Genomic DNA, 27,626 nt, shown 5'->3' with positions numbered 1-27,626 from the left:
AAGTATATGAAATTTATAATGGTACTAGTAGTAATAGACATGCAAAAGAAAAACAAACACAAACAATTACAATACTACCCTGGTTTCACTAAGTATTTGGGGAAACTTAGCTCAAGCTTAACTGATACAGTTCAGGTTCAGAAAAGAGAGAGAGAGAGAGAGAGAGCGTTGAGATCTCACCAGTCCAAGGTACTCAGGCTGCAAAGCTGACAGGCACAGTCTGTAGCACAATTCTTGAAGAGAGATGATCTGTTCTTCCAGCGTCCCAAGAACGACAGGGGATGGTGTCAGCACAGGAGTTTTCTTCTTCTTTCTTCCTCTCTTCTCTTCTTCTTCTTAAGCACCTCTCTCTTCTTCTTGAAGCACCGGCACTTTTTACAGATTTTTATACCCTCAGTTCAGCTGCTTCGAAGCATGCTTAACTGTGTAAATCATTGTCTTTTCTATTGACAAGGGGTTATCTGGTTTGGAACATCTCAAGAAACTGATTGATAATCAGGAAACACTTAAGATTAGGGAGTAACCAAATACTTGGGAGCCAGCTTGAAATTCCTATGGATGGCAGATATACTGATGGGATATCTCATGGTTTCTTCAGAAACAATAGATAGCTTGCAGCATCAGGATTTTGGATTTTTACTTGTTGTGAACAAGCCTCAGCTTAGCATGACTTTTCCAGATCTTACTATAGTCTTTTAACAGACTTAAAGCAATTATTGGGGTGTTCATAACCTTTTGTGGAGAGACTCCTACCAGTCATCTCGGGAAAAGTATGACAACACCTGTGATTAGGGCTCCAATGGGCTGGACGCTGTGATGAACCCTTAACCATTGTTCAGTGTTGCCCATATCCCCTCTGACTCGGTCTCTTGCCTCAGCATTCCCTAACCCGGCAACCGAGTTTTACTCAATCAAGTTTAAATAGGCCTCCCATAGTGGGACCGGGGAATGTACGGCCCGAGATGCCTATTAAACTTAGAGCTGTGTGTGTGTGTCTGGGGGGTGAAAAGTCCTTAGTAAATCCAGATTAGAACTAGTCTGATAAATGCTGAGCTGGGTGTGTGTGAACATGGGTTGATTAACATTTGGAGCACAGATTCCCCATCATGCAGTGCTCCCCTGCTTCTCTGGTCCCAGAATTCACTGCAGTCTCTGCTTCAGGCTTTCTGTTCTCCATCTCTCATGTAAATCAATGGTCATCTGGTTCCATCTCGGATGCAAATGAGACCTAGGGCAGTTGTTTCACTCTTGTCACCCTTATCTAGAGGGTCTTAGGTGTGTCTCTCACTGCATCTTAATCAGTTTCATTTATGTAGAGGAGGGGAGGGAGGGGGGTGAGTCAGACAGACTGCATCCTGTGCCAGGGTTGCCCGAGAACACAGAGCTGAGACGTAACATCTGTGCCATGGTCTTCATGTGCCATGGCTCCTGAGCCCTGTGGTTTCTGCTCTGCCCCCAGCTGCAATCCATTGAGCAAGAGAAGGCTCGCTGGCGTGCTGAGAAGGCACAGCTGGAGCAGAGTGTGGAGGAGAACAAGGAGCGGATGGAGAAGCTGGAGGGGTATTGGATGGAGGCCCAGAACCTGTGCCAGGCTGTGGATGAGCATCTCAAGGAGACACAGGCCCAGTATCAGACCCTGGAGCGCAAGTACAGTAAGGCCAAGCGGCTCATCAAGGAGTACCAGCAGAAGTAAGGCCATGGTCTCATCCTTTGGCTCTCCCACACTAGGGTCTCAGGTCTCTATCTTCTATGGCTCTACTAGGTTAGGAGTACCAGATTGCCACCCACTATGGATCACCCATACCTGTGATCTCATATCCCTATACTTCCCTGACTAGTGGTCTCTGATCCCCCTTGCCTATAGGTCTCCCAGCATCAGTGCTCCCAGATCTCCTGGGTCTGGGACCTGCCTGCTCTGGTCCCTGTCTCAAGGAAGCCAGGAGACTGGCTAAGCTCAGCCTCACATAAAGGTACCCCAGTAGGGATAACTTGGATGTACGGATGCTGGACACTCCTTGCTACTTGATGCTCTGCCTGCCCCAGAATGATCTGATTGCTATGCCGAAGAGGTGGTTTAGTCATTCCAGTAACCATGCCCTCCCCTTCACCCCATTTCTACAAGGGTGGAACACATACAAGCACAGCCTTCGTCATCTAGGCTCTCCAGTGGCTGCTCCATGCAAGAGGATAACAGCCTGCTACTCTTGCCTGCTAGTGGATTCTCCTCTTGACACAGCAGGGCCAAGGGCTAGAGTCCCTGTGACTGGATCTAGCCACCTGTAAAACAGTTCTGTACTGGTTTGGCGCTCCCGGTTATGCACTGGAAGGCTTTTTCCTGCCACTGGCATCTGACCCCACTCCTGTTCCCACCCCTACCCTGCAGGGAGATAGAGTTCCTCAAGAAGGAGACAGCCCAGCGACGCATCCTGGAGGAGTCGGAGCTGGCTCACAAGGAGGAGATTGACAAGCTCCAGGAGAAGGTGGGCACCGGGGACCAGGGCGTGGAGTTCCCTTAAGACCACAGTCTCCCAGGGAAGAGGGGAGAAGGGCCCCTGCTCTGACTGAGTGGTTCTGGACCTGGCTTATGGGCTGGCTTATTGTACCACCCATGCAAACTTCACTCTGAACTGCCACCACGCATGGCATTCTCCACCTCATTTGTGGATTGGTGGCCTTTGCTGGTGATGGGCAGGAGGTCATATCAGCTCTCCTATGGGAGCACTCCTAATGGGACCTACATGCCTAATCCTGGGTCATGTCAGGTCATGCTGGGTTCTGAGCCCTACCAGATCCTGAATCCCAGGTTATAGCTCAGTGCATGATCAGTGGGTACCTGGACAGGGATGAGGGGCTTCCTACTGAAGAGGGTGGGTTGGGGAGCCCCCCTTCCATGGTGGGTTGGTGGGGACAGAGAGTGACCTCTTGTCACCAGGCACCCTATGATGGTTCTCCTCCTCCGGGAGTGAGTGAACCAGAAGGCACTGGGTACCCATTCTGCTGCCTGCAGGCAGGTGCCCCCTGCTGACTAGCATGGGTGCAGGCAAGCAAACGCCACTTGTGTCCCCCACTGGGCATGAACCTCTTGCCTCGCCTTGGTGAGGGGCAGGGAGCAGTTCGACTGTTTCTGCTGGGCTCCTGGGCAAATCAAGCCTGGTTCAGGAGGGAATGTGCCAAGGCATCCTCCCCTCCCAGCTGACATCTGTGCCCCTTGCTGCCCATTAGCTGCTGGAGGGGCCCATCCAGGCACACATCCCCTGGGCTCGGGCCAGGGCATTTTCAGGACAGCACCTGCATGCAGGACTCAGTCCCTGCACTGTACCCCCAGTCCCACCCCTTCCCAGTACCCCCCAACTTTTCCCAGCACCCTCTTGATGTGTGGCATAAAGCACCGCATGGCTTCCACATGGCTCCCTCTACCCTGGCATCAGACCCTCCCGGCAGTGCCTCCTGCATTCCTCTGTGCAACCCACCCACCCCCTGCCTCTCTCTCCCCACATCTCCCTGCAGCAGCTGCTTCCCACCTGGCTCCTACCCTCACCCCTTCAAGGCCCTTGAGATCCTCCTCTACTCCCCATTTCTTTGCCTATAACATCGCCCCTCTGTCCATTTCCAGATCTCTGAACTGGAGGGGAAGCTGCAGACCCTGAAAAATTCCAACCCGACTTAAACCCGCCCAGGACTTGAAGCAATTGACGTTTTTTTCCTTCCCCGCACCGACCCTTCCCTTTTTCCCTGTCCCATCCCCCCACACCCCAGCTCCCCTCCATCACCCACAATGGGGAAGGGAAGAGAGACGACATGGAAACCACTACTGGTTGACGAAGAATCCTCCCTTCCTCCCCCCAGCCCTTTGGAAGGACAGTGATCGAAGGTGCAGGGAGGGGCTCTGGCATTGTCCAGCTGGGTCCTGAATGACACTGCATGGGTGGGCCTTGGAGAGGGGGCTTCTGCTCCCCTTCATGGATGGATCCTGGAGGGGGAGGGAGGGCAAATGCCAGCACTGCCCCTCCCCCCACTTACCTGCTTCTGCTGATGAGACTTTGCAGCAGCCTTGCTGTATCAGGACTGGACTGAGCCAGGTGATTGCACCCCCTAGGCCCATGCCAGCCTGTCAAGGGGCATGGGGGTGACTGGAACCAGGGTGACAAGAACTGCCCCCGATTCTTTCCATGTAGAGCCTCTGTGGAGAGGGCCGGGGTGGGGAAGGGAAGCTGATTTCTTTCCTCTCCTCTCCTTGGAGCTATTAACCCTGGCGCAGTCTGTCATGCTCTGGGTCTCGTTTGGTGGTGGGAAACCTGTGTGTTTCAAGGCATCGACTGGGCAGTGCCAAGAGTGGAGGCAGGCTGCAGGTGTGCTATGGGGGCTGAGCCAGGTGGGAGACCCCTGCCCCTGCCCACCTTGGAAGGCTGCCTGGACTGTAATCATGGCCTCTCCAGTGCAGATCTGCCTCCCTGGTAGATTGGATGATCTCAGGATGCTACCACAAGGCCTGAGCTGAAGCAGATCTTTGCCAGGCAGCAGGGCAGGGGGATCCAGGCAACACCCCCCAGGTGAACAGCACGCCAGGGTGCGTGCATCCTGTCTGCGTTGCCCTTCCCTCCCAAGCAGGATGGACAGAGCTACATGGACTGTGTGAAGGGGCCTTGGCTGTAGAGGCTGCCCTGCACTTAGCCATGTCGGGGCAGGCTGGAAGAGGACCACAACAGGAACATGAGGGTTTGTGGGTTGGGGGGGTGGGGCTGTGCCTGCTTCTAGCTTCCTGCCATGCCCTTGGCAGGGGGGCTGGGATGCTGCTTGGTGCTGCTTTGGCTGGGAGCGGGTGTTGACCGCACCCCAGAACCAGCCGCAGGGAACTGATGGGTGCAAAGCCTCACGGAGATCTGGTGCTCTCACACCCTGCATAGGGCAGGAGGCTGTGTCCCATCCAAGCGCTGCGCTGTGCCACCTTTGTCACCACACTACCTTAGTCACGCTGCAGTCTTCTCATGTTGGAAAGGCCTTGGTGTCCATCTGCTTTTCTTGGTTTCCTGTTTTTTCCCCAAATTTTCCCTGAAGTGCTGGATACAGGCCTCCCTGCCTTCCCAGCCACCCACACGCACAGGTGCAGCCAAGTGGACATCTAACATTGGCAACCCAGAGTAGTGCTTTGATGCAGCCTGGGCCAAGAGCTCCCTAACCAGGTGCTGCCCAAGCCCAGCTGTGCACTCTCTGCTCCAAGGGCAGCTCCTGGGTTTGGGCTTGTCCTCAGTACCCAGCTTCCACCCAGGGCCTCCTTCTCCTCTCCCAGGGGCAAGCTACAGCCCAGGCTGTTGGCGCTGCCACTGACATGGGCTGCCCCAGGGGTGACAGCATGCAGGACCAGGATGGAGCCCAGAATCATGGCTCCCCTTGATACTCTCTGTTTAGGTCAGCTGGATCACCTGCTTAGCTCCAGCCCCCGGTGATGATGGTGCTTTATTTTCACTTTGGCCATTTGGAGGCAGGTTTTGTTTAAAACAAAGGTGCCAGCAAAGCTTTAACAGGCATCAAAATTACTAAGCAGTGTTGCTTTAAACTGAAAGTCCTCCTTCCTTGCAGGCTGGCTGATCCTGCCCTCCCTTCCTCTAAGGAAAGGAATCTCATTTGCACTGGGGCCCTGAGATCACCTGAAGATGGAGAAAGAATTCCCATGGCCCCTTGTTGAAAGTGGGGCCCTTTGGCCTGCCTTTCCTTGCCCCCAAGAGCCAGGGTCCACATCCTACTCTCCCTGCTGACTGTTATCATGGGAGGCAGGGTGCTGCCAGCTGGGAACCATATCCTTATCTCTAGTCCCCTGGTGTATCCCTCCACAGATGGAGTCACACCCTTGGGAGCCAACAGCACCTCCTTCACTGGGCACCTGCCTGATAGTATTATACCCTGGCAGGCGGGAGAGGTGACCCAGGTGACCCCACCACTCACAGAAAGGCCAGACAGTATTTTTTTTAAGTGACAACAACCCTCCCCCCCAGAATTGATTTTTTTAAAAGCCAAAATATTGCTTTTAAAGTGTAAATAATAAAAAAATAGCAGTATTTATATGTGGCTGGGATAACTTTTCCCCCCTCCTTTGTAAGCTGGATATTTTGAGGGGGGCAGTCCATTCTCTCCCCACAAACCTGCCCACTTAAAAAAGGTTTTACAGGGCCAACTGATGCCCTCTCCCCTGGGGATATGGCAGCAGCACCCCCTCTCCTTCTGCCTCCATTTGTTTCCTGATGCCCCGAAATGCTGTGTCTCCGACAGTGACTGGATGTGGGATCCAGGTCTCGGGTGAGCCTGCCAGGGACCAGCTGCATTCTCTGAACAGGCCCTCTGGGTGGGACAGGCCATGTGCGGGGGCTGGACTGGAAGCGAGCCCCCCACAGGATTCTTTGTGGAACTTGCAAAAAAGTATTAAAAGACTTGGCAGTGCGGAGAGCAGAGACCTCCGGAGGGCAAGCAAACTTGATGGGTAGGACAGAGCAATGGGACGTTGTCTTAAATTTTTATTTAATCTCCTTACACACGTATAAATGTGTATGTATATAATATATATATATATATGTATGTATGTATGTATTGTTTCTGGTTTTGTATTGCAATGTCCTCTCATCAGATCATATCAGATAAATACAGACCCTCATTGTCCCTGTGCCTCTTATTCTACATGCGCCCTCTCTGCTGGCGCCATCCTGACTTGTGCTGTATGTGATGGGGTGTAGTGTGCTGCTGTCATTGGCTGGAGGAGAATTGACTGGTATTTGTGTGTGTGTGTGTATTTGCGCGTGTGTGTATATCTGTACTCTATATCTAATTGATGTAGGAGTCTGAAGTATTCAATGCCTTCAGCTGTCAGATGGTGAGTGCAGTTAGCAGCAAGGACAGGGGAAAAGATAAGCAGCCTTGAGAGTGAAAGAACAGGATAGGGATTACTTAGAGAAGCTGGATGTTCTGAAGTCAGCCAGGCTGGACAAGATGCATCCTAAAGTACTCAAGGAACTGGCTGAGGTAATTTCAGAGTTATCATTGAGAACTTGTGGAGGTCAGGTGAGGATTTGACTGGGAAAAGGGCAAATACAGTGACCAGCTTTAATGGAAGAAGGGGGATCTGGGGAACTCTAGACAAATCAGTCTGACCTCAAGACCTGGAAAGATCATGGAGGAAGTCATCAAGGAACAGCAAGTATGGATTCAACAGGAGCAAATCATGCCTGACCAACCTGATTTCCTTCTATGACATAGTGACACACTTTGTGATACACCTTGATTTTAACATGGCTTTTGACACTGCCTCCCCTGACATTCCTATTTGCAAGCTAAAGGAAAACTAATTGATAGCATATAAAGTGGATACATAACTGGTTGAATCATTGTGGTCAGAGAGTAATCATCAGTGGCTTGATGTCTGGTTGGTAGGAGGCCAGGGTCCCCGGGAGTCTCTTATTAAGATGTTCATTAATGATTTGGAAGAGGACTGTCCATCTAGCAACCCACAGGTGATGGGTTGACACAGAATCATAGAATTATAGAAAATTAGGGTTGGAGGGGACCTCAGGGGGTCATCTAGTCCATCCCCAACTAGATCATTCCAGCCTGGGCTTTGTCGATCTGGGCCTTAAAAACCTCCAAGGATGGAGATTCCACCACCTCTCTAGGTGACCTGTTTCAGTCTTTTACCACCCTCCTAGTTTCATAGATTTCATAGACATTCGGGCTGGAAGGGACCCCGGAATCATCGAGTCCAGCCCCCTGTCCAGGGGCAGGAAGTCAGCAGGGATCATAGGATCCCAGCAAGATAAACATCCAAATGTGTCTTGAAGGTGTTCAAAGTGGATGCTTGAACCACCTCCGGCAGCAGTCTATTCCAAACCTTGGGGGCTCGGACAGTAAAGAAGTTCTTCCTTATGTCCAGCCTGAATCAGTCGCAGTGAAGTTTGTGACCATTCGATCTTTTCATCCCTTGGGGCGCTCTGGTAAACAGATGTTCCCCCAGATCCTGGTGAACACCCCTGATAAACTTTTGGTGGCCACCAGATTGCCCCTGAACCTGCGCTTTTCCAGACTGAAGAGTCCCATGACTCTCAGCCTCTCATCATAAGGTCTGTTTTCCTGACCTCTGATCATGCGCATGGCTCTCCTCTGGACTGTCTCAAGCTTCTCCACACCCTTTTTGAATTGTGGAGCCCAAAACTGGATGCAGTACTCCAGCTGTGGCCTCACCAAGACTGAGTACAACGGGAGAATGACATCCCAGGATTTGCCTGAGAAGCATCTATGGATGCAAGCCAGCATTTTGCTTGCTTTACTAGCAGCATCACATTGAAGACTCATGTTCATCTTGTGGTCAATCATGACCCCCAAGTCCCTTTCATCTGTAGTGCTAGCCAGCATAGCACTACTGAGCCTATAAGGATGCTGCAGGTTTTTCCTCCCAAGGTGGAGAACCCTGCATTTTTCGGTGTTGAACATGATCAGGTTCTCGTCCACCCATTTCCTGAGCCTGTCAAGATCTGCCTGGATCACCCTCCTGTCCTCACGTGTGGATGCTTTACCCCAGAGTTTGGTGTCATTGGTGAACGTGGCCAGTCTGCTTCTGACACCAATGTCCATATCATTGATGAAGATGTTAAAAAGTATAGGCCCTAGGACACAGCCTTGAGGGACCCCACGTCGCAGCGCACCAAGACAATTGACTTCCATCAACCCCCACCCTTTGGGTCCTACTGCGGAGCCAATTCCCCAGCCAGTGGATTGTGGTGAGGTCAAGGCCACAGTTGGCTGGTTTTGCCAAGAGGTGATCGTGGATACCAGATTGAAGGCTTTTTTAAAGTCAAGACATATGACATCAATCTCTTCCCCCTTGTCCAGGTGATAGGTCACCTGGTTGTAAAAGGAAATGAGATTGGTCAAGCAAGACCTACCGGCAACAAACCCATGCTGGCTATCCCTCAGGATATTGCCGTCAGCTAGTCTGTTAACTCTGGCCTCTTTGATAATCTTTTCCAAGACCTTCCCCAGAATAGAGGTCAGGCTGATGGGCCTGTAGTTTGCCAGATCCACTTCCCTCCCTTTCTTGAAGACAGGCACAACATTGGCCTTCTTCCAGTCTTTGGGCACTTCACCAGAGTGCCAGGAGTTCTCGAAGATCCGTGCCAAGGGCTGAGCTATGATGCTAGCCAGCTCCTTGAGTACCCTGGGGTGTAAACCTTCAGGGCTGGCTGACTTGAAGGTATCCAGCCTGTCAAGGTGTTCCTTCACGAGGTCAGGTTCGATGGAGGGCAAGGAATCTCCCTCACCCGGGCCTCCCTGATCCACAGTGGGCAGGGCCGTCCCATGGGACTGGTGAAAAACTGACGCAAAGTACACATTTAGCAAGTTTGCTTTTTCATGGGCATCGGTTGTCAGTTGTCCCATCTGGTTTAGCAGGGGTCCAATGTTTCCCTTGCTTTTCCTCTGGCTCCCCACATACCTAAAAAAGGACTTTTTGTTTTCCTTGATACTTGTAGCTAGTTGAAGTTCTGTCGCAGCCTTGGCTTTCCTGGTTTGGTCTCTGCAGGTTGGACCAGAGAAGAGTATTCCTCCTTGGTGGTGGTTCCAGTCCTCCATCCTTTGTAGGTCTTCCTTTTAAGATGCAGAAGGTCCGCCAGTTCCCTGGAGAGCCAAGGGGGCTGCTGTACCCTTTTGCTGCCTTTCCTCTGAGACTGGATAGGCTTTGCTTGCGCATCCAGGATTGCTCTCTTGAGGAGCAACCACTCGTCCTGAACTCCCTGCCCCTTTGGGTTGTGGCCCTTTAGGGCCTCACTGACAAGCCTCCTGAGCTTGTCAAAGTCAGCTTTCCTGAAGTCAAGGACTTCTGTATTACTGACTGACTTGCCAGCTTTACGGCAGATGGTGAAGGTGATCAGCTCATGGTCACTGTCACCCAGCTTCCCTTTCATCATTAGGTCGCTGATTAGGTCGTCCCTGGTTGCCAGTACCAGGTCAAGCAGTGCTTTACCTCTCATCGGCCCATAGACATCCTGCATCAGATAGAGCTCATCCATGCATGAGAGAAAGCTTTGCAACTGCTTGGATTTGGCTGAGTGCTCCTCCCACGAGATGTCTGAGTAGTTAAAGTCTCCCATGACAATCATGCACTGGGAGCGCACGGCCTCAGCCAATTCCCTGGCAAATTCCTAGTCAAGGTTTTGACCCTGGGTAGGGGGTCTGTAGTAGACACCCACCATGGTATCCTCTGTGCCGTGTTCCCCACGGATTTTAACCCAGAGGGTCTCAAGTCATCCACCGTAGGTGCCAATGTCGGCTTGCAGGGATGCATAGCTCTCCTTGACATAGAGAGCTACACCCCCACCCCTTTTGTCTACTCGATCCCTCCTGTGCAGGGTATAGCCATCTATACCCGTGGTCCCGTCATGGGTGGAGTCCCACCAGGTCTCTGTTGTCCCTATGACATCATAGTTATTTGCATTTAGCAGGAGGACAAGTTCCTCCTGTTTATTCCCCAAGCTCCTGGCATTTGTGTACAGGTACGCAAGTGTCCCCTTGGGGGCCCTTGCCTTGCCTACAGTTCGTTCCAGCAGTGGCAGTAGTCCCCCCATCCTCCGGCAGGCTTAGTTTAAAGCCTGGTGGAGCAGGTCAGCCAGTCTGGCTGAGAAGAGCCTCCTCCCCAGTGGAGAGAGGTGGAGGCCATCCCTTCCCAGCAGCTCGCTGCCTCTCTCACCAAAGAGCGGACTGTGGTCATGGAAGCCAAAGCCTTCCCGATGACACCAGCGCCGCAGTCTTTGGTTTACTACCTGGATCTTCCTCTCCCTCAGCCTGTAGCCTGAGACTGGGAGGATCAAAGAAAACACCACCTGTGCCCCCAGACCCTTTAGTCCCGCTCCCAAATCCCTGTAGCACTTCATGACCTGGCTGGGAGTGCTCCGAGCCATGTCATTGGTGCCCACATGGATGAGGAGCATAGGGTAGTGGTCAGTGGGCTGGAGGAGCTTAGGGATCTTCTCAGCAATATCTCAGATTTGGGCTCCCAGGAAGCAGCAAACTTCGTGGGCTAAGGGGTCGGAGCGGCAGATTACCCCCTCAGTCCCCCCCAGGATGGAGTCTCCCACGACAAACATTTTGTGTTTTGTCTTGGGGAGAGTGGGGGTGGTAGCTACAGTAATGTCTGTGTTGCCTGCGGGAGCTGGCAACTCAGCAGGCTCTGCTGGGGCTGCAAGAGGTTTGTACCTGTTGCAAAGCTCCAGCGGGGCAGGGGCCTTGGTGTGGCAGGCCTTGGGGCCCTTGACCACCTTGGTCCAACCCCTGGACTGGACAGTAAGGGAGGTCCTTGAGTCCACCCTTGTCCTGGAGGGAGACTGTGGTCTACCCTCCGCCTCCCGGGGAAAAGGGCCTGGCAGTAAGAGTCAATCTGCTCATAGTCCCTGATGGCGCACAGTCTCTGGAGTGCAGCCTGGAGCTCCTCCAGCTGGTGTGCCAGAGATCCCAGTAGGAAGCAGAACTCACAAAGTTTGAAAGATATGAGTTTGAAAGATTTTCCTAATATCCAACCTAAACTTCCCTTGCTGCAACTTGAGACCATTGTTCCTTGTTCTGTCATCTGCCACCACTGAGAACAGTCCAGCTCCATCCTCTTTGGAACTACCCTTCAGGTAGTTAAAGGCTGCAATCAAATCTCATCTGTCTTCTCATCTGAAGACTAAATAAATCCCAGTTCCCTCAGCCTATCTTGATAAATCATTTGTCCCAACCCCCTAACCATTTTCATTGCCCTCTGTGGACTTTCTCCAACTTGTCCACATCCTTTCTATAGTGAGGGCCCTAAATTGGACACAATACTCCAGATGTGGTCTCACCAGTACATGGTAAAATGGAATAATTACTTCCCTCAATCTTCTGACAACATTTCTACTAATGCAGACCAGTATGCTGTTAATATTCTTAGCAACAAGGACACACTACTAACTCATATCCATCTTATTGTCCACTGTAACCCCCCAATCCTTTTGTGCAGAACTGCTGCTTAGCCATTCAGTCCCCGGCCTATATTTGTTTTTCTTGAACCTCATGATACTTCTTTTGGCCCAATCCTCCAGTTTTTCTAGGTCACTCTGAATCCTAACCTTGCCCTCCAGTGTATCTACTACACCCCCAGGGTTGGTGTCATCTGCAAACTTGCTGAGGATGCAATCCATCCCATCTTCCAGATTCTTAATGAAGATATTGAACAAAACTGGCCCCAGGACCAAACCCTGGAGCAATTTACTTGATACTGGCTGTCAACTAGACACTGAGCTATTGATTACTACCTGTTGAGCCTGACAATCCAGCCAGCTTTCTATCCATGTTACAGTCCATTCCTCCAACCCATATTTCCTCAGCTTGCTTGCAAGAATGATTGTGGGAGACATTATCAAAAGTCTTGCTAAAGTCAAGGTATATTATGTCTACTGCTTTCCCTGGATTCACAGAGCCAGTTATCTCATCATAGAAGGCAGTCAGGTTGGTCAGGCATGACTTGCCCTTGGTGAATCCATGCTGACTGCTCCTAATCACCTTCTCCTCTAAGTGCTTAAAAATGGATTATTTGAGGACCTGCTTCATGACATGCAGCACCTAGGCTCCTAGTCAGATGCCACTGCACCTATTGCTCTGGCTGCAGCAGCAGCTTGGAGCTCAGGGACCTCCCGTCTTCTCCCCCAGCTTCTGCTGCATGCCTCTACCCCAGGGGATGGAGCAGCACAGTGTGGTTTAGCCCACAGTGCCAGGAGGGCCAGCAGTCAGAGTGCCTTTGTGGCATGGTGCCACAAGGGAACCCATAGGGAGCTGAAAGGGAGGCAGAATGCCATGCTGCATGAGGGAGCACCTGCCCATGCGCTCAGTGCAGTGAGGATGAGGAAGCACCCACCCACACACATGCATGTAGGGTGTGCAGCCATGGGGGAGGTCATGGTTCCCATTCATGCTGTCCCTAGAACATATGTTTCTACTGGTGCAACCCATGGGATATATAGCCCCAGGCCACTTTGAAGTTGGACAGCCCTAATTTGCAGGATAGGATCAAATACACGATTAGCAAATTTGTGGATGATGCCAAGTTGGGTGGAGTTGCAGACATTCTGGCAGGGCCAAGATCCAGAATGACCTGGATAGTCTGGAGAAATGGCCCACAATCAATCAGATGAAATTCAACAAGGTCAAGTGCAGTCCTGCACTAGGGATGGAATAATTGCATGCCCAAATACAGACTAGGGAATCACTAGTCAGGCAGAGCAGGACCTGGGGGTCACAGTGGACCATAAACTGAATGTGAGCCAACAATGTACTCTTGTTGCAAATAAAAAAGCCAGCAGTATCCTAGGTTGTATTAAGAGGAGTGTCACTTTATTCAGCACTGCTGAGGCCTCACCTGAAGTAGTGGGGCCAGTTTTGGGCCCCATGCTTCAAAAATACATGGACAGTTCAGAAAGGATCCAGCAGAGAGTGACAAAAATTATTAGAGACATTGGAAATGTGGCTCATGAGAAAAGGCTGAAAGAACTAGGATTATTCATGTATCCAGCCAGCATGCTGGCTGGATACATCCCACACATGCAACTCCGTTATGCTGGTCTCGAAAGCCCTGCCTCAAGAACAGGCCTGTTAAGGAAGAAACTGGCAGGGCTATCCTAGGGCAGCATGTGGCTCATCACAGCTGAAAGATGAAATCAGTGGAGGAAAGCTGGGGCAGGGTGGTTCAGGGTTCTCTGCTGTCACTGTGGATAGGCTTTGGTTAGAGCATGGGGCACAGACACAAAAAGGTTCCCCCACTGGGTCTGAGATCATCCCCAAGAGAATCATCCTGATCCTCCACCCTGCAGCACCCAACCACCAGTTGTGCATTTAGCAACATGATCACACATGGCTCCTTCCCCAGAAGCTCCATGGGCTTAGTTAAGCCAAAGTGTCACCAGGGGTAGATGTGGGGACTGTCCTGGCATGGGGCTTGATCCATCTTTTAGCAGTGCCCACCCTTGCCTTGGTAACTACCAGGGTATCTGTGGGGCAAGGCTGGGCAAAAGGTCTCTCCTGGGCTGGGTATCCATATCTGCAGGGTGGCATGAAGGGATGAGCTGGGGTGAACACAGCATGGGGGACAGTGTTGGGAGGGGCAGCATGAGCTGCACTGAAAACCCTTCAGTGGGATGCGTTTTACATTGAAAGAATTCAAGGGATGACAAAGCAAAGGGTGCCCTGTGAAACTGAAGTTCACAGCATTGACATTAAGGAATACTATTAGGCAATGGAATCAGGAAGGCCCTTCTATAAGGAAGCTCATTTCAGTGAAATGCCACGTTTTGTCCCTCATACAGGGTAGGAGGGAGCCTTTTCCTTTAAGGGTGAGGAAGGGGAGGCTTCCTGATGCAGGTGTTCCCAGTGAGCCCTTGGCTGCCTGGGCAGACAATGGGTGTCGGTGGTTCACACGGACTGCACAGAACTGCAGCCTCCTCCAGGGTGAAGCCCATCAGGGATGACGTGAAGGCAGTTCCAGGGCCCAGCCCAGCCCAACCCAGCCCAGCCCACTCTGTCTCTCAGCAAGAGCCAGCAGCCCAGCAGCAAATTAAACCTACCAAATGGGCTTGCAGAGGCTCCTAAGCCCTGGGACTGGGGCGGTGGCCCAAAGAGCAGAGAGCTCCCCAGCCAGACTGAGTTTCTGCCCTGGCCAAATCTCAGTATCAGTAGCAACATCAGACATCCCTCATGGCTGAGGATAATCACTCCCACAAGTCAAGTAAAGGGTTGTAGATGACTCCATTGGCTAAGAAGGCCAGTTGTAGACTTGTAGAGTCTCTGGCAGATGTCACAGGTGGTGGTTAAAGGCAGCATTGAAACACAGATGTCTTGGTCTTGCTTCCTTTCCTTCTGTTTCTGTCATTTTTCTGCCTCCAGGGTGAGATGGTTTTCCTCGAAGTAAGATGTACCTTCTCTTACAAGGCATCACCATGTAGCCTTGTCCCTGGCTAGTTTTTCCCAATTTGTAATGTCAATGCCACACTTCTTAATGTTTGCCTTGAGGGTATATTTGAAGTGTTTGCTCTGGCCCTTGTGTGTCTTTTATCCTTGGCTGAGTTGGGAGTATAGCAGTTGTTTTGGTAAAGTGCATTGGGCATGTGCATACAGTGCCCTGCCCACTGCAGCTGATGTTGAATAATCAACACTTCTATGCTGGTGGTGTTAGCAGCAGTGAGGACACTGGCATTTGTGTGATGATCCTCCCACTTTATGCCAAGGATCTTCCAGTGGTAGCACTGGTGAAGGTGTCCCAGGCTTCCAGGTGGTCCCTGTAGGTCACCCAAACATCAAAGCCATAGAGAGGAGTTGGGATTACCACAGCCTTATATAATAGGAGCTTTGTTTGAGTCCTGATGTCATGATTGTTGGACACATGATGATACAATCCTCCAAAGGCAGAGCTGGCACATCAGATCCTATACTATATTCAGTGCAGCATCACATAAAACCCGATATCTGCCCCTTGCTCTCAGGCCCTGCCCAAGGCCATGGCTGAGATGATTTGGGTGGGTTTTAGCTCAGGCTCCTGAGCCTGATGGGAGCACCCAGAGGTATATGAGGGTAGCACTAGAGGAACCCCCAGAGGAGCTGGCTGCTTCTGGCCCTGGAGAGCTTGGAATTGAAACAGATGCAGGGTAAGAGGGGAAACTGAGGCATGCAGGCCACCCTGGCAGAGCCAGGGATTGCAGCCTGCCCTATGACTAGACCATGCTGCCTCACTTGCCTCCAAAGGCTGCAGCTGCTTCCAGGAGAAGCTCCACAGAGCTACATGTACCCAACAGCTACTAGAGCCTTTCCCTGCAACTGGCAATGTGCAGCCCTGCCACAAGCGGGGTCTCCTGGCACAGCTGCTTTTGCTGGGTGGGGCAGGGAGGACAAAAGGCACAACTTTGTGACCTTAAACTGTGTGATCCAGCTGGTTCAGAGGCAGCAGGGATTGGGCTGGGAACAGAAGGAAAGAGATTGAGAATGGGGGTATGGCTTTATCACTATGTTGAAGTTGGGGAGAGCTGCTGTTCTCTGTCGGGGTCTCTGGGCATGAGCCTGAGCATGGTGGCTGTGTGTGTATGCCATGTCTCTGGGCATGAGACTGACTGTCCCTGTATGCATATGTCATGTATCTCTGTGTGAGTGTACTGAACTTCTGCATGTATGAGCCAATGTGCTGCATGGGTGCACATAAGTGTGCCTGTGCATGTGTGCAGTGAATGTTCATGTTTGGGTATGACCTGACTGCATGGACAGGGGTCTGCCCATCTGCTGAATGTGTGCATGAGTTTGTATGTTAGTACCCTGTGTGTGAGATTTCTGTGTGCAAATGAGCTTGTGCATGGGCCTGTCTCTGCCTGAGTGTGTGTGGGGGGGGAGGTATGTGTGTGAGTGCAGCTCTATCTGAGCAGTGCACATGGGCATGCCTGCGTGCATGCATGCACATGCACACATACACACTCCATCAGTGTCTCAGCCCTGCAAGGGAGCAGAGCTGTGCCCAGCCTTTAAGCCTAGATGCCCCTGCCCTCCCCTCTGCCGTTTCAGCCAGCTGGTCCCTCTGTGGTGGGCCAGTGCTCTTTGGCAGGAGTTCCTGCATTCTTTTTCCAGCCAGGTCTCCCCAAACAAATGAGCTAACTGTGAGGTTCCCGGGCAACTGAGGCTGGGAGGCATGAGACACACAAGATACACATGAGATGGGCTAGGATATATCTCATGCCACCCCCATCTGCTCCACCCCAGCTGGGATCGTGCCCCCAATGGCCCCTTCCTCCTCCATCCCAGCATCAGTCCACCTCCTCCTACTGTCCCTTTCCTACCTCCATGCTGGAGATGTAGTGGGCAGTTGCCCTTGGAATGGGTGCTGGCACTCCTGGGCAGGATGAACCCAGATCCCTTCTTCCCTTTAATGCATTTGCAGCCTCCCAGTAACAATAATGGCCTTAAATGAACCCTGGCTGGGAAAGAGGCCTGATCTCTGGGAAACTCACTTTGGCATGAAATGCACAACTGGGGCTCTGCCAGACTCTGGTGTGGCTAAGGGGAGGGGGAGACAGTTATTGGCAGGGATCACCTCTGTGCTTTGTGTTTGTACAGTGCCTGGCACATGATCCCTGACTAGGGCTTTAGGGACCTTGGCAACACAAATCAATAATCAGAAGCAGAGATAGAATAGTCAGTGGTCTGGTGGGTTCTCCAGGCCTGGGTGATATTTTGATGAGTAATTAGGACTGTCTGATGCAATGTATTCCCTTTCTCCACACAGTGAGGCCATGCCTGCTATTCTGCAAGCCCTGACATCCACTAAGGTGGCACTGATCCTGCCCTGACAAGCTCACATTCAGTATAATTTGGGGATCCTGTTGTATTGAGTGCTGTTCTAGCATTTGCCAACTGTGTGTGTATTTGTCAGAAAATGCTGATTCAGCCAAATCAAAACCAGCTGCACCAAAGGGCCAGCCTGGTGGACCTGCCCATTTTGAGGGGTAAAAAAGACATTTAGGAAACATTTTAAGAGGCTGTGCACCATTCTATAAGGTGGACAGACAACTGATTCAATAGCCACAAGCAAACGGTAATTTTTAATGGATCCATATCAATGGCAGGAGCTTTCGAGTGGAGTCCCATGGGGTCTGTTCTGGGCCTAGCGCTGTTCAATGTGTTTATTAATGATTTGGATGTTGGCATGAAAAGCTTCTTGAACAAGTTTGCAGATGATACAACACTGGGAAGGACTGTGAACATGTTGGAGGATGGGAGCACAATTCAGAAGGATCTCAACAAATTGGAAAGCTGGGCTGAAGCTGACCAAATGAAGCTCAAGGCTGACAAATGCAAGGTGCTACAGCTTGGGAAGAATAATCAAAATAGGTAACATCTGACTGGATGGCAGCACTACAGAGAAGGATCTGGGAGTCTTGGTAGATCACAAACTAAATATGAGTCTGTGATGCAGCTGCACAAAAAGTGAATGCAGTTTTGGGATGTATCAATAGAAGCATTAGATGCAAGATGTGGGAGGTGATAGTTCCTCTTTACTCAGCACTGGTGAGTCCTCATCTAGAGGACTGCATGCAGTTCTGGGCTCCATATTTTAAAAAGAACATGGAGAAGTTAGAGAGCATTCAGAGATGGGTGACAAAGATGATAAAGTGCTTGGAAAGCAAGTCATATGAGAAGAGGCCGAAGGAACTAGATGTGTTCAATTTACCAAAAAGGTGCTTAAGGGGGGACATGTTAGCAGTATTCAAATACTTGAAGGGCTGCCATAAAAAAGAGGGAAAGCACCTTTTCTCTCTTACTTCAGCAGGTAGGACAGGGACTAGTGGCTGAAATTGCAGCAAAGTAGGCTCACTGTTAGAACAGGGAGGCAGTGAAAAAGATTGCCTAGGGAAGCTGCAGACTCTCCCTCACTGAAGGTGTTCAAGAAGAGGTTGGACAGTCACTGCTCAGGAATGATCCAGGCATAGCTGTGCCTATGTTCCACTATTAGTATTTCCCATGTTTCTGGGCTTTGATGATTGTCCCCTCCCCACCTTTCTGCTGTATGTGTCAGGGTGTTTTTAAGCCTTCCTCAGATGAATTGGGTTTTGGCTGCAGCCAAAGCTGGGGATTTTGACTGGGATGTGCTGATGCTCCTGCTGAAATTTAAACACAGAGGTTCCTGGCTAGATGGTCTTGCCCTCCACTTAGAGTTAGACTGGTTGCTTGACACACAGGGTCAGGAAGGAATTTTACACCATGGTCAGTTTGGTATGGACTGTGGGGGGGAGGGGGGGGTTGCCTTCCTCTGCAGTGTGGGGCATGGCCCTCTGCGTGGGATCTCTTGAGCATATATCAAGAATCTTTTATAGAAATAGGGTGTTGGCTGCAATGGCTCCCCTGCTTTATCTGTGGCAGGTTAGGGTGTCATGTTTTGTGTTGTGTCAGGGGTGATAATAGTTTTATACATAATTTAGATTATGGATTTGTATGGGATGGTTTGAATTAGGATGATCCTGTCTCAGACCTACAGAGGTCTTTTCCAGCCCTTCTTTTCTATGACTCTGTGACATGTCTGATAGCCAAAGATTGGATTTGGGGCTTGAACTGGCTTTTCATTTCATCAGGGTAAAATAATGTGAACAGGAAAAATGCCCAATGAAAGAAATGAAATCCAAAAGCTTGGTTACATGAAAATCTCCTGACTGTCAGAGTAGCAGTGGAACCAGCTGACCAGAGGAGCTGTGGATTCTTCTTCTTTGGAGGACCTCAAGCAGAGGCTAGGCATTTGTCTGTCTGATGTGTATTAAACCAGTCCATCCTGCATCAGTGCAGAGCATTGCCCCTCAAAGGTCTTTTCCAGCCCTGGGATTCTCCAACCTGATTTTCTTTCTCTCTGACTTGCTGTGTGAAACTCTTTGAGACTCTGACTCTTCACCCTGATTCACAATGGAGATTCAGAATGGCCCACAGCTTACTTGTTCACTGATTGAGGAAACAGCTCCCTGCCCGACTTTCCTCACAGTGCATTTCCCAGGTGCCCATCACCAATGCAGCTTAGCAAGGGCCTGTCCCTTTAAATTGAATATACTCAGGATGGTGGTGGTGTGAGGGACACAGTGACCTTCCTGCTAGCAGAGAGATGGATGCAAAGCTGAAATCAGCTCTCCCCTTGTTTCCCATAGTACAGTGAGCTGGGGAAGGGGGTGGGGAACAGATCACTCCCAGGTGATGTGCCTGACTGTCTTCCCAGGGCAAGGGGAGTGTGGGTGGAGAGTGTCTGGCACAGGGAAGGCTGCCTCCCGCTGCCCTACTTTCTGCAGTCAGGATTGTGAAGGCACCCGACCGTGCCAGTGCTGTCACCAGCCCTCCCAGGGCTGGCAGCTTTCTCACTGTGGCTGTGATGCTAGAGCAGGGAAGCCATGTGTGCTGTGTTTGTGTGTGCTTATTTGGATCCCTGTGTGCATGGTGCCTAGATGTATATCTACACCACCCAGTGGGGCTCTTTCTGTGTGAGGGAGGGCAACCTGGGTCTCTGCAGCTCATAGCAGCTTAAGGAGGGGCTTTGTCTGCTGAGCCTTGCAGAACAGTTTGCAAGCACTACCCAGGGGGCCAGGGACAAGAAGAAAAAGGCAGATCTGAGTGCCTGGGGTTTCACCCAAGCCCTGCCTGCCTTGTGCTGGGAGGGGGCTACCTCCTTGAGCAGGACGGGAAGGGAAGAGGCCCAGCTATGCCCAGCTCCCTTCTTTGACCTCCTTTAGATCTGTGCCTGTATCTTTGGGCACTGCAGAGCTCTGAAGAGTTCTCATTCAAGGTCCCAGCCTCGCCTACCTGCATATCAGTGTCAGGCATGGCCAGCTCCACACCTGCTGCCTCATGGCCTAGTGGGCAGGGCCAGCCCTGTCCCTGCAAGATCCCCTGCTCTGCTGAGCTGCAAACAGACCATCAAGAAAGCAGGCAAGGGCATGCCCATCTCAGGGCTCTCATCCTCAAAACAGGGGGCTCCAAGCCCCTAATCTGTCCTCTACTCATTGGAGCTTCCTGTACCCCAGTGAAGGACAAGATCAGACCCACCTCAAGCTTGGCCTGGCTCAGGGAAGCCTCTTCTGACTCCTGGTCCCTAGCCAGAGCTGTCCCTCTGGGACATGGGCTGGTTTCACCCTTTCACAGGCTCCAGTCCCCAGCTCCTCTGGTTCCCTCACCAAGATGCCTGACCTGCCCACACTGCTTGCCTCCCTGGGTAGGTTAAGTTGTTGTCGTGGAGATGTTCCAGAAATGATGCGAGAGGCGAGGCTGTCTTAGGGTGATCTCTCTTACTCGACCAACTCTGCAGTTGGGATAAAGTTAGACAAGGTTTTGAATGGAAGACATCCTTCCTCCGGGCTCTGATTGCAGGAAGCCAGGCCAGCAGGCACAGGGGAGGGCACGGAAGGCTCCCGGAGCTGTCCGTTCAGCACCACCCGGCTCGCGGCCCGACCTGCCATCTCTGCTCCTCTCCTTCCCAGGCCAGGCTGCAGGGGGGGGGGGGGGGCTTGGGAAATCAATTCCCCTCCAAGGTTACTTCAAATGCATTCACTTCCCAGGGTCTCCGAGGTCTCAGCCTAACCTGAGGGCACGGGTGCCCCACGTGCTGTACAAGTGGATTTAGAGATAGTCCCTGCCCCAAGGACCTTCCAGACACAACAAATGGAGCAGGTTGGGCTCAGCCAGGAACTGAACTCAAGGTGCTGGCACATGTCTGAACTACTACACCAGTGGTTCCCAACTTTTATAGACCCACAGCAGCCCTCCTTAGACCCACGGCAGCCCTTGGAAGATGCCAGCTGGTAGCTTCCATCCCTTTTTTGACTGCTGAAGAGTAATAGAGTGAGTCCCTTGCTGCAGAGAAAGGCCACAGCAGGGTGGACAAGGTTCTTTGGGTAGATGTGATATCTTTTATTGACCAAGCAAATAATAAAAGATATCACATCTGCCCAAAAACCTTGCCTGCCTATGTCTTTAGACCAACATGGCTATAAGCAAAAACCCTACAGCAGGGCAGAAAGGTTCAGTGCTTTGAATTCCCATTTGAAATCTCTGGGTTTATCTTGTAAATCCCATTTGCACATCTTGCCCTGCTAGCCCAGAGTGGCACCCCACACCCCCCTTGAAAGGATCTTAAGGCAGCCCGAGGTGTCATGGTCCCCAGGTGGGGGAGTCGTTGCACTGGACTGCACTGCCACCAGAAGCAAGGCCCCTGCTCCTCACTGCAGCTAGGGCCCCGCGCTGCCTTCTCAGCCTGTCTCAGCCCCTGTGTTGCCCCTTCCATGGACTCACCGCCGTCTTGCTTCCAATGACATCCCAGTGGCTCACAGCTCACGGACAGCAAGGGCGGGGGGGGTGACAGTCCTGGAGGCCTCCAACTGGCCTAGCAGATCAGGGCCTGTGAGGCCCTAAAAACTGGGTAGCTCTGGCCTGCCAGAGCCCGGCAGATCCTATGGCCTTTCTTTCCTGCAGGATCAAGAGCTGTCCCCAAGGTGTGGGGGAGAGACAAAACCCCTCTGCGCAACGCTGCAGCCCCCCCCCCCCGTTCAGCCCAGAGGCGGCTGCATTGCCAGGGGGCAACACCGTCCTCCCCAAGCCTCGGGGGCCAAGGTCCCCTGCCCCCTGCTCCCTCCGCCTCTCCCACGGGTGCTGGGGATGGCCCGGTGGGCTCGGCCTGTGCTGCCTCCCCACTCCCCAGGGCCGGCCGCACCTGCCGGCACAGCAATGCATGCCGGAGCCCGCCCGGCCAGCCCCCGCCTCCTCCGCCGTGCCCGCTTCCCGGCAGTCCCTCCCCTTCCCGCCGCCCCGGGCCGGCGGGCAGCATGAGATGCGGCGCTGCGGAGCCCGGCCGCGCCCCGCCGCCCCGGCCCGTCGCCTGAGAGCCCGGCGGGGCTGGGGCGCGGAGGATGCCCCCAAGCCCGGGTGAGTGCGGGCCCGGCCCCCGGCTGCAGGGACCGCGGGCCCCCGCCCTCCCCTCCCCTCCCCGCGCTTGTCTGCCTGCAGCCGGCCGCGGCGGCGGTGCCTGTGAGTCGGGCCGGGCCGGGCCGGGCCGGGCCGGGCCGGGCCGGGGGTGAGCGGGGCAGAGGGGCCGCGGGCGGGGCGCGGGGCTGGGGGGAGACGGCTCTTTGCAGGGGCTTGTCCGCGCCGGGCGCCCACCCCACACATGCACACCCACCCTGCTCCCTTGCACGCGCACACACATAGACACGCGCACGCACTGACTGCCGCTTTGCACGCACACACACAGATCCTGCCCTGTTGCACACACACAGCCCCTACCCCTTGCGTGCGCGTGCACACACACACACACGCGCGCGCGCGCGCATGCATGCACACACACTCACACATAGATCCTTCCCCCTTGCACGCACATGCACACACAGGTGCACACATGCACACACACAGATCCTGCCTTGTTGTACACACACAGAGACTCTGCCCCCAAGCACACTCATGCACACACACACAGGCACATGCATACACATGCATACACACACACTTACACATAGATCCTGCCCCCTTGCATGCACACACACAGACAGGTGCACACACATGCACACATACAGATCCTGCCCCCTTGCACGCACGCGCGCACACACACACACACAGGTGCACACATGCACACACACAGATCCTGCCCTGCTGCACACACACACAGACCCTGCCCCTTGCACACTCATGCACACACACAGGCACATGCACATGCATGCATGCACACACACTCACACATAGATCCTGCCCTCTTGCACGCACACAGGTGCATACACATGCACACATACAGATCCTGCTCCCTTGCACACACACACATATGCCAAAGAATGTTGTTCATATTGGGAATGCTCTGCCAGCTGCCCCCATTCCTGGTCTCTGGGGGGGAGCGGGGGGGCAGAGGTTGATCCCCTCTCTCTGCCCCTTGCCCTGGAGCTTGGCACTGGGGGGAGCTGGCCTCATGGTTCCCAGGATGAGGGAGCCCTTCCCCAGCCCTACAACCCCCTGCCTCCTTTGACCAGCCCAGCCACACTGTCCTGCTGGGGGCAGGTGTGGGGCTGTGGCAGGGTAAGCTGAGGTGCTGCAGGGGGTGGCCCAGAGGCCCCCTTTTCCCCTTTTCCCCTCAAGTTCGAGCCCTCCCTCCTGCCCCCTCTGTCCCAGCCCCCGGCATTTCTCTCCTCTCCTTTCCAGCCTCTCCTCCAGTGGTCACTGCCCTCCTCTCTAGCCCTGAGTAAGAGATGCTGCTTAGGGCATGGGATGGATAGCAGGATGACACCTCACCCCACCCTACCTCATGCACTCAGCTGGGCCTCTCAGCTCTGACTGATGCTGACCTGCTCTCCAGGAGCCCTGCTGTAGGCAGCAGGCTTTGTCCCTGAACTGGTGTGGATCTGGGCTGGGTACAAATCATGCCAGGGCTGTAAGTAGCTGCTGTCCACTGTGTGTGCTGGAGAGCTGAGGGAGAAGCTAGCTCTGGGGGGTGGAGAACAATCTGTAGCATAATATAAGGACCCATCACCTGTCCCCTGAATCCAAATCCAGGCCCCACTTCCCTGCCTGCTGGTGATCTTGTTCTCTGGAGCTAGCCAGGCTGGAAGCTGGCTTGGGAGGGTGCTGGGGTTAATGCAGATGTAGTAGAGGAGATTGTCTCCCCTGAGACTACCCCCAGTGCCCTACTGGAAGCAGTGGTCCCTACCACTGGAGACAGGGGCAGTCAGACCCTTAGGTCTGAATACAAGCCCAGCACCCAGGTTAAGTCCCAAGCAGAACATGACTTCTCCTCCCCACCCATGCCCTGAAGCTCTGAGCTGGGTACAGCTTCTTCACTTTTGGTCCTAAAGTCCTAGGGAAGCCTGATGGCTCAGGACTGTTCACCAGCAGCTGCAGCCTGCCCCAGAGGTGGCTGTATTTCAGTGACAGACAAGAGAGCTCTATTTGCAGAGCATTTTGGGAGGAGAGGCATTGAGGGAAATGCACAAGATCAATCGGGACCCTTGCCAACGCAGAGTTCTGGCCGGGCGGGCAGTAATGTTCCATCTCTTTGAATTGCAGCCTCATGGCTACTTATGCGGTGGAAGGGAACGCTCCTTTTGTTGTGGGCATGGTCTGCTAATGCTGGCAGGAGCCAGGCAGATGGGGAGCGAATGACACCCCAGAGCTGAGTGCAACACCCTCTTCAGGTTGTTAGATAGTTCCCCTCTGAATACACCTGTGGCTGGTTCCATGCCCCCACAATGGTGCTGGGAGAGTGGGCCCCAGGGGCCAGTGCATCCCTAGAGCCTCCCTTCCTCCATGACCTGATGGGGATTTGCAGGGCTGTGGAGTCCCTGCAGCACTGCTCTGTCCTGGCCACAACCACTCCTGCCCTGCACAGGGGCCTAGCTCTCCCCTCTGATGCCCCCTTCCCTCCTCCCTCCCCAGTTCACCCTTGCACTTAGGGCTGCTGCAGAACTGCCAGAGACCTTCCTGTGGCCAATGTGCCGGGTGTCCACAGGATGTCCCCAGGGGGCACGTGGACCTCACTGAGGCTGTGCACCAGGTGCAAAGGGGCTTCAGGGCCAGAGATAAGCCTCCCTTGTCCCAAGACTTCAGAGATGTTTCACTCCCTACCCAGCTACTTTCCTGAGCCCTGAGCTATCATCCATGGTTTGGTCTTACAAGTGTTAGTCAGACATTCACAGAGGCCTGGTCCCAGGTCTTCCCTGTGTGGAGAGCCCTGGATAACATTACTACATCCCATCCCCTGGCCAGCCTGGGAGACAGTGCATAGGAGTAGGTATGCCTATTACACCAACAGGGAAACTGGACTGAAGTGGTTTGCCCAATGCCCTGCAGTGAGTGGGTGGCAGAGCAGAGAATGACATGGGAGGTCTGATGCCAGGGAACCACTTCCATCTAGAGCCAGGAATAGAGCCCAAGAGTCCTGGCTCTTGGTGCCCCACTGGTCCATTCTCCTTTCCAGAGCCAAGGGCAGGACTCTGCTTCTCCCTGCTCTACCCACTTGAGCCTGCTGTTTCCCAGAGCTGAGGACACAACCCAGGCAAACAGAATCAGGTGTCCTGCCTCTCAGCTGCCACTACCTTGCTAGAGCATACCCCTTTCCAGAACCCAGGATACAGCCCAGGAGGGGGCCTCATCCCCAGCAGCCCTGCCCTACCCATTAATGCCACCGTGGCCCCCGATACCCTAGGGGGAGGCAGGTTTGGATCTTCTGAAGGTCTCTTAGCATCTCTGGGGCATGTGATCTCCTCAGGTAACTCTTTCACTGCTTGGCTTGAGGCTTCCTGCAGACCTCACTTTTGAAGGGCTCAGTGCCTGTCTGTAAGCCGTGGGTCCAAGCTTGGACCAGGCGTCTGAGGTCCCAACCTAGGGCCTCACACATTGCCAAGCAGCAGCACTTGGTGCAGGCCCAGGGGACTGGCTGGCTCAGGGCACTGGTAGGAGCCCATGGAGCCTTGTCTCTGGTCAGTCACCAGTGCTTTGAATACAGCTGAGGTCTGCAGGGCTTTCAGCCCCTTGCTGGATGGGGGCTGTTAGGAGGCCAGTGGGGGCTAGTTTGATGCATCTGTTTCACAGCAGGCAGGTGTCTCAGTGAATGCTAAGTAATCTGCTCATGTTTGGTCCCAAAAGGGATCCAGGATTTAATGGGGCATTGGACATGAGGGGAGGGTGGCTTTCCCATCATGCTGGCTCCTCTAGATCAAAGAGGAACAGCTGTGTGCTCTCCAGACAGGCCTGGATACTGGCTTACCCAAAGGTGAGGTGTAAATGTATGCAATCCTACTGGCCTGGGGTGGGGCCCCCATACAAAATTTAGCCCCTTGACTGGTTCTAGATGTTTTCTTGTCTTGGTGATCCACAACATGCATCTCAGGGTGCTGGCTGAGGCCAAGCTTTGTAGTGCTGAGACTGCATAGGTGCAGAGAGTCTCTGTGGGATGGGAGATAGAGGCCCAGAGAGGGGAGTGACTTGCTCATATCCACCCAGCAGCTCAGTGGCAAAGGCTTGGATATAGATCAGTTTTTCTCAGACCCAGCACACCAGTCCACACCTCTTTACCAAAGATGGAGCGACATGTGTGGGATTGCCCTGAATGAAATGAGCTAAGTGATTCCAGCACTGCCCCAGCCCATGGCTGCCCAGAGAGCCAGGATAGAGCTGAGAATCTCCTCACCAACACAGAGCTGTCCCTGGTGAGATGCCACCACAGTCATGAATTATACAGGGGTGAGTGTGGCCCTGGACTTGAGCCTGTAAAACAGCAGCCCTGAGTACTGGTGCAGTCTCCATGCTAGGGTGGTGGTGTTGTTCTCAGCTACACTTATGCCTAGAGGAGCAAGCCCCTCAAAGATGTTGCACTGATATTGTGTACCCCTTGGGCTTCAGGTTTATACAGTGCTGAGTGCTAGGTGTGTGTGTGGGGGGGGGGTCCAGTATTGGGGCTGCAGGATGTGTGCAAGCTACAAAATCAGTGAGAACAGCAAAAGGAAAGATGCTGGTGATTGCTCCCTAGTCTAGTTTACCATCTTCCCCCCTCTTTCTCACCTGAAGACTAGTTGCCTCCTTCTGCTGGGCAGATGCAGTATTTCTCAGTTCTCTCTTGGGAGAGCACCTCGTGAAGAGAGGTCCTCAGGGGATGTGTCTAGTGGTGACCTATTCAGACTGGTCCTGTTACAACAGCAGTCTTTCTTGGGACGTTGTGAGGTTTCTGGTCACAAAGGGAAGGAGGAACCAGAGAAGTGGCAGGTTGGAATTGACTTGGGCATGCAAGGGAGTCCAGAGTTTTGCTGGACCTCAAAAGAAGAACAGCAAGAGGATGGTTTAAATACTGGGCACTGCCTTTTACCATGAATCCCAGTGTACCACTGAAGGTGGCACCAAATCCCTGACTCCCTAGCATTGTCTAGCTACTTGCTCCAGAAAATCTCTGCTATGATCCTCAGTGGACAATCTTTTGTGGAATCAAAGCTGCAGTTCACCTGAAATAGTTTAGTCCATGATTGCTGTGGCAGTGTAGATGGGCCCATTGCAAGGTCACCAGGACTTGGAATGCACTGGCTCATTGGCCCACTGATCATGGAGCAACTGTGGCTCAA

At 52.9% G+C, this 27,626-nt stretch overlaps 2 protein-coding genes across 3 annotated transcripts in view; both read left to right on the top strand.

Annotated features, from left to right (window-relative positions):
• PPP1R9B (protein phosphatase 1 regulatory subunit 9B) overlaps window positions 1-6,648 on the top strand; it is a 49,265-nt gene extending 42,617 nt beyond the window's left edge. The window contains exons 8-10 of the mRNA XM_006277061.4: window positions 1,460-1,689; window positions 2,384-2,480; window positions 3,614-6,648. Coding sequence (XP_006277123.2) covers window positions 1,460-1,689; window positions 2,384-2,480; window positions 3,614-3,667 — 381 coding nt within the window. The 3' untranslated portion in view covers window positions 3,668-6,648. The remainder of the gene's footprint in view (window positions 1-1,459; window positions 1,690-2,383; window positions 2,481-3,613) is intronic.
• Window positions 6,649-22,337: 15,689 nt separating this feature from the next.
• The window catches only part of SAMD14 (sterile alpha motif domain containing 14), a 31,814-nt gene continuing 26,525 nt past the window's right edge, over window positions 22,338-27,626 (top strand). For both annotated transcript variants that reach the window (XM_059727059.1, XM_059727058.1), the window contains exon 1: window positions 22,338-22,464. The gene's annotated coding sequence lies outside the window, so the exon portion shown is untranslated. The remainder of the gene's footprint in view (window positions 22,465-27,626) is intronic.

This window comes from Alligator mississippiensis, chromosome 4 (genome assembly GCF_030867095.1).
Source record: "Alligator mississippiensis isolate rAllMis1 chromosome 4, rAllMis1, whole genome shotgun sequence".
In the NCBI taxonomy this organism is placed as follows: Eukaryota; Metazoa; Chordata; order Crocodylia; family Alligatoridae; genus Alligator; species Alligator mississippiensis.
Note: the sequence above shows the minus strand (reverse complement) of the source record. Positions and strands in the feature narration are given on the sequence as shown.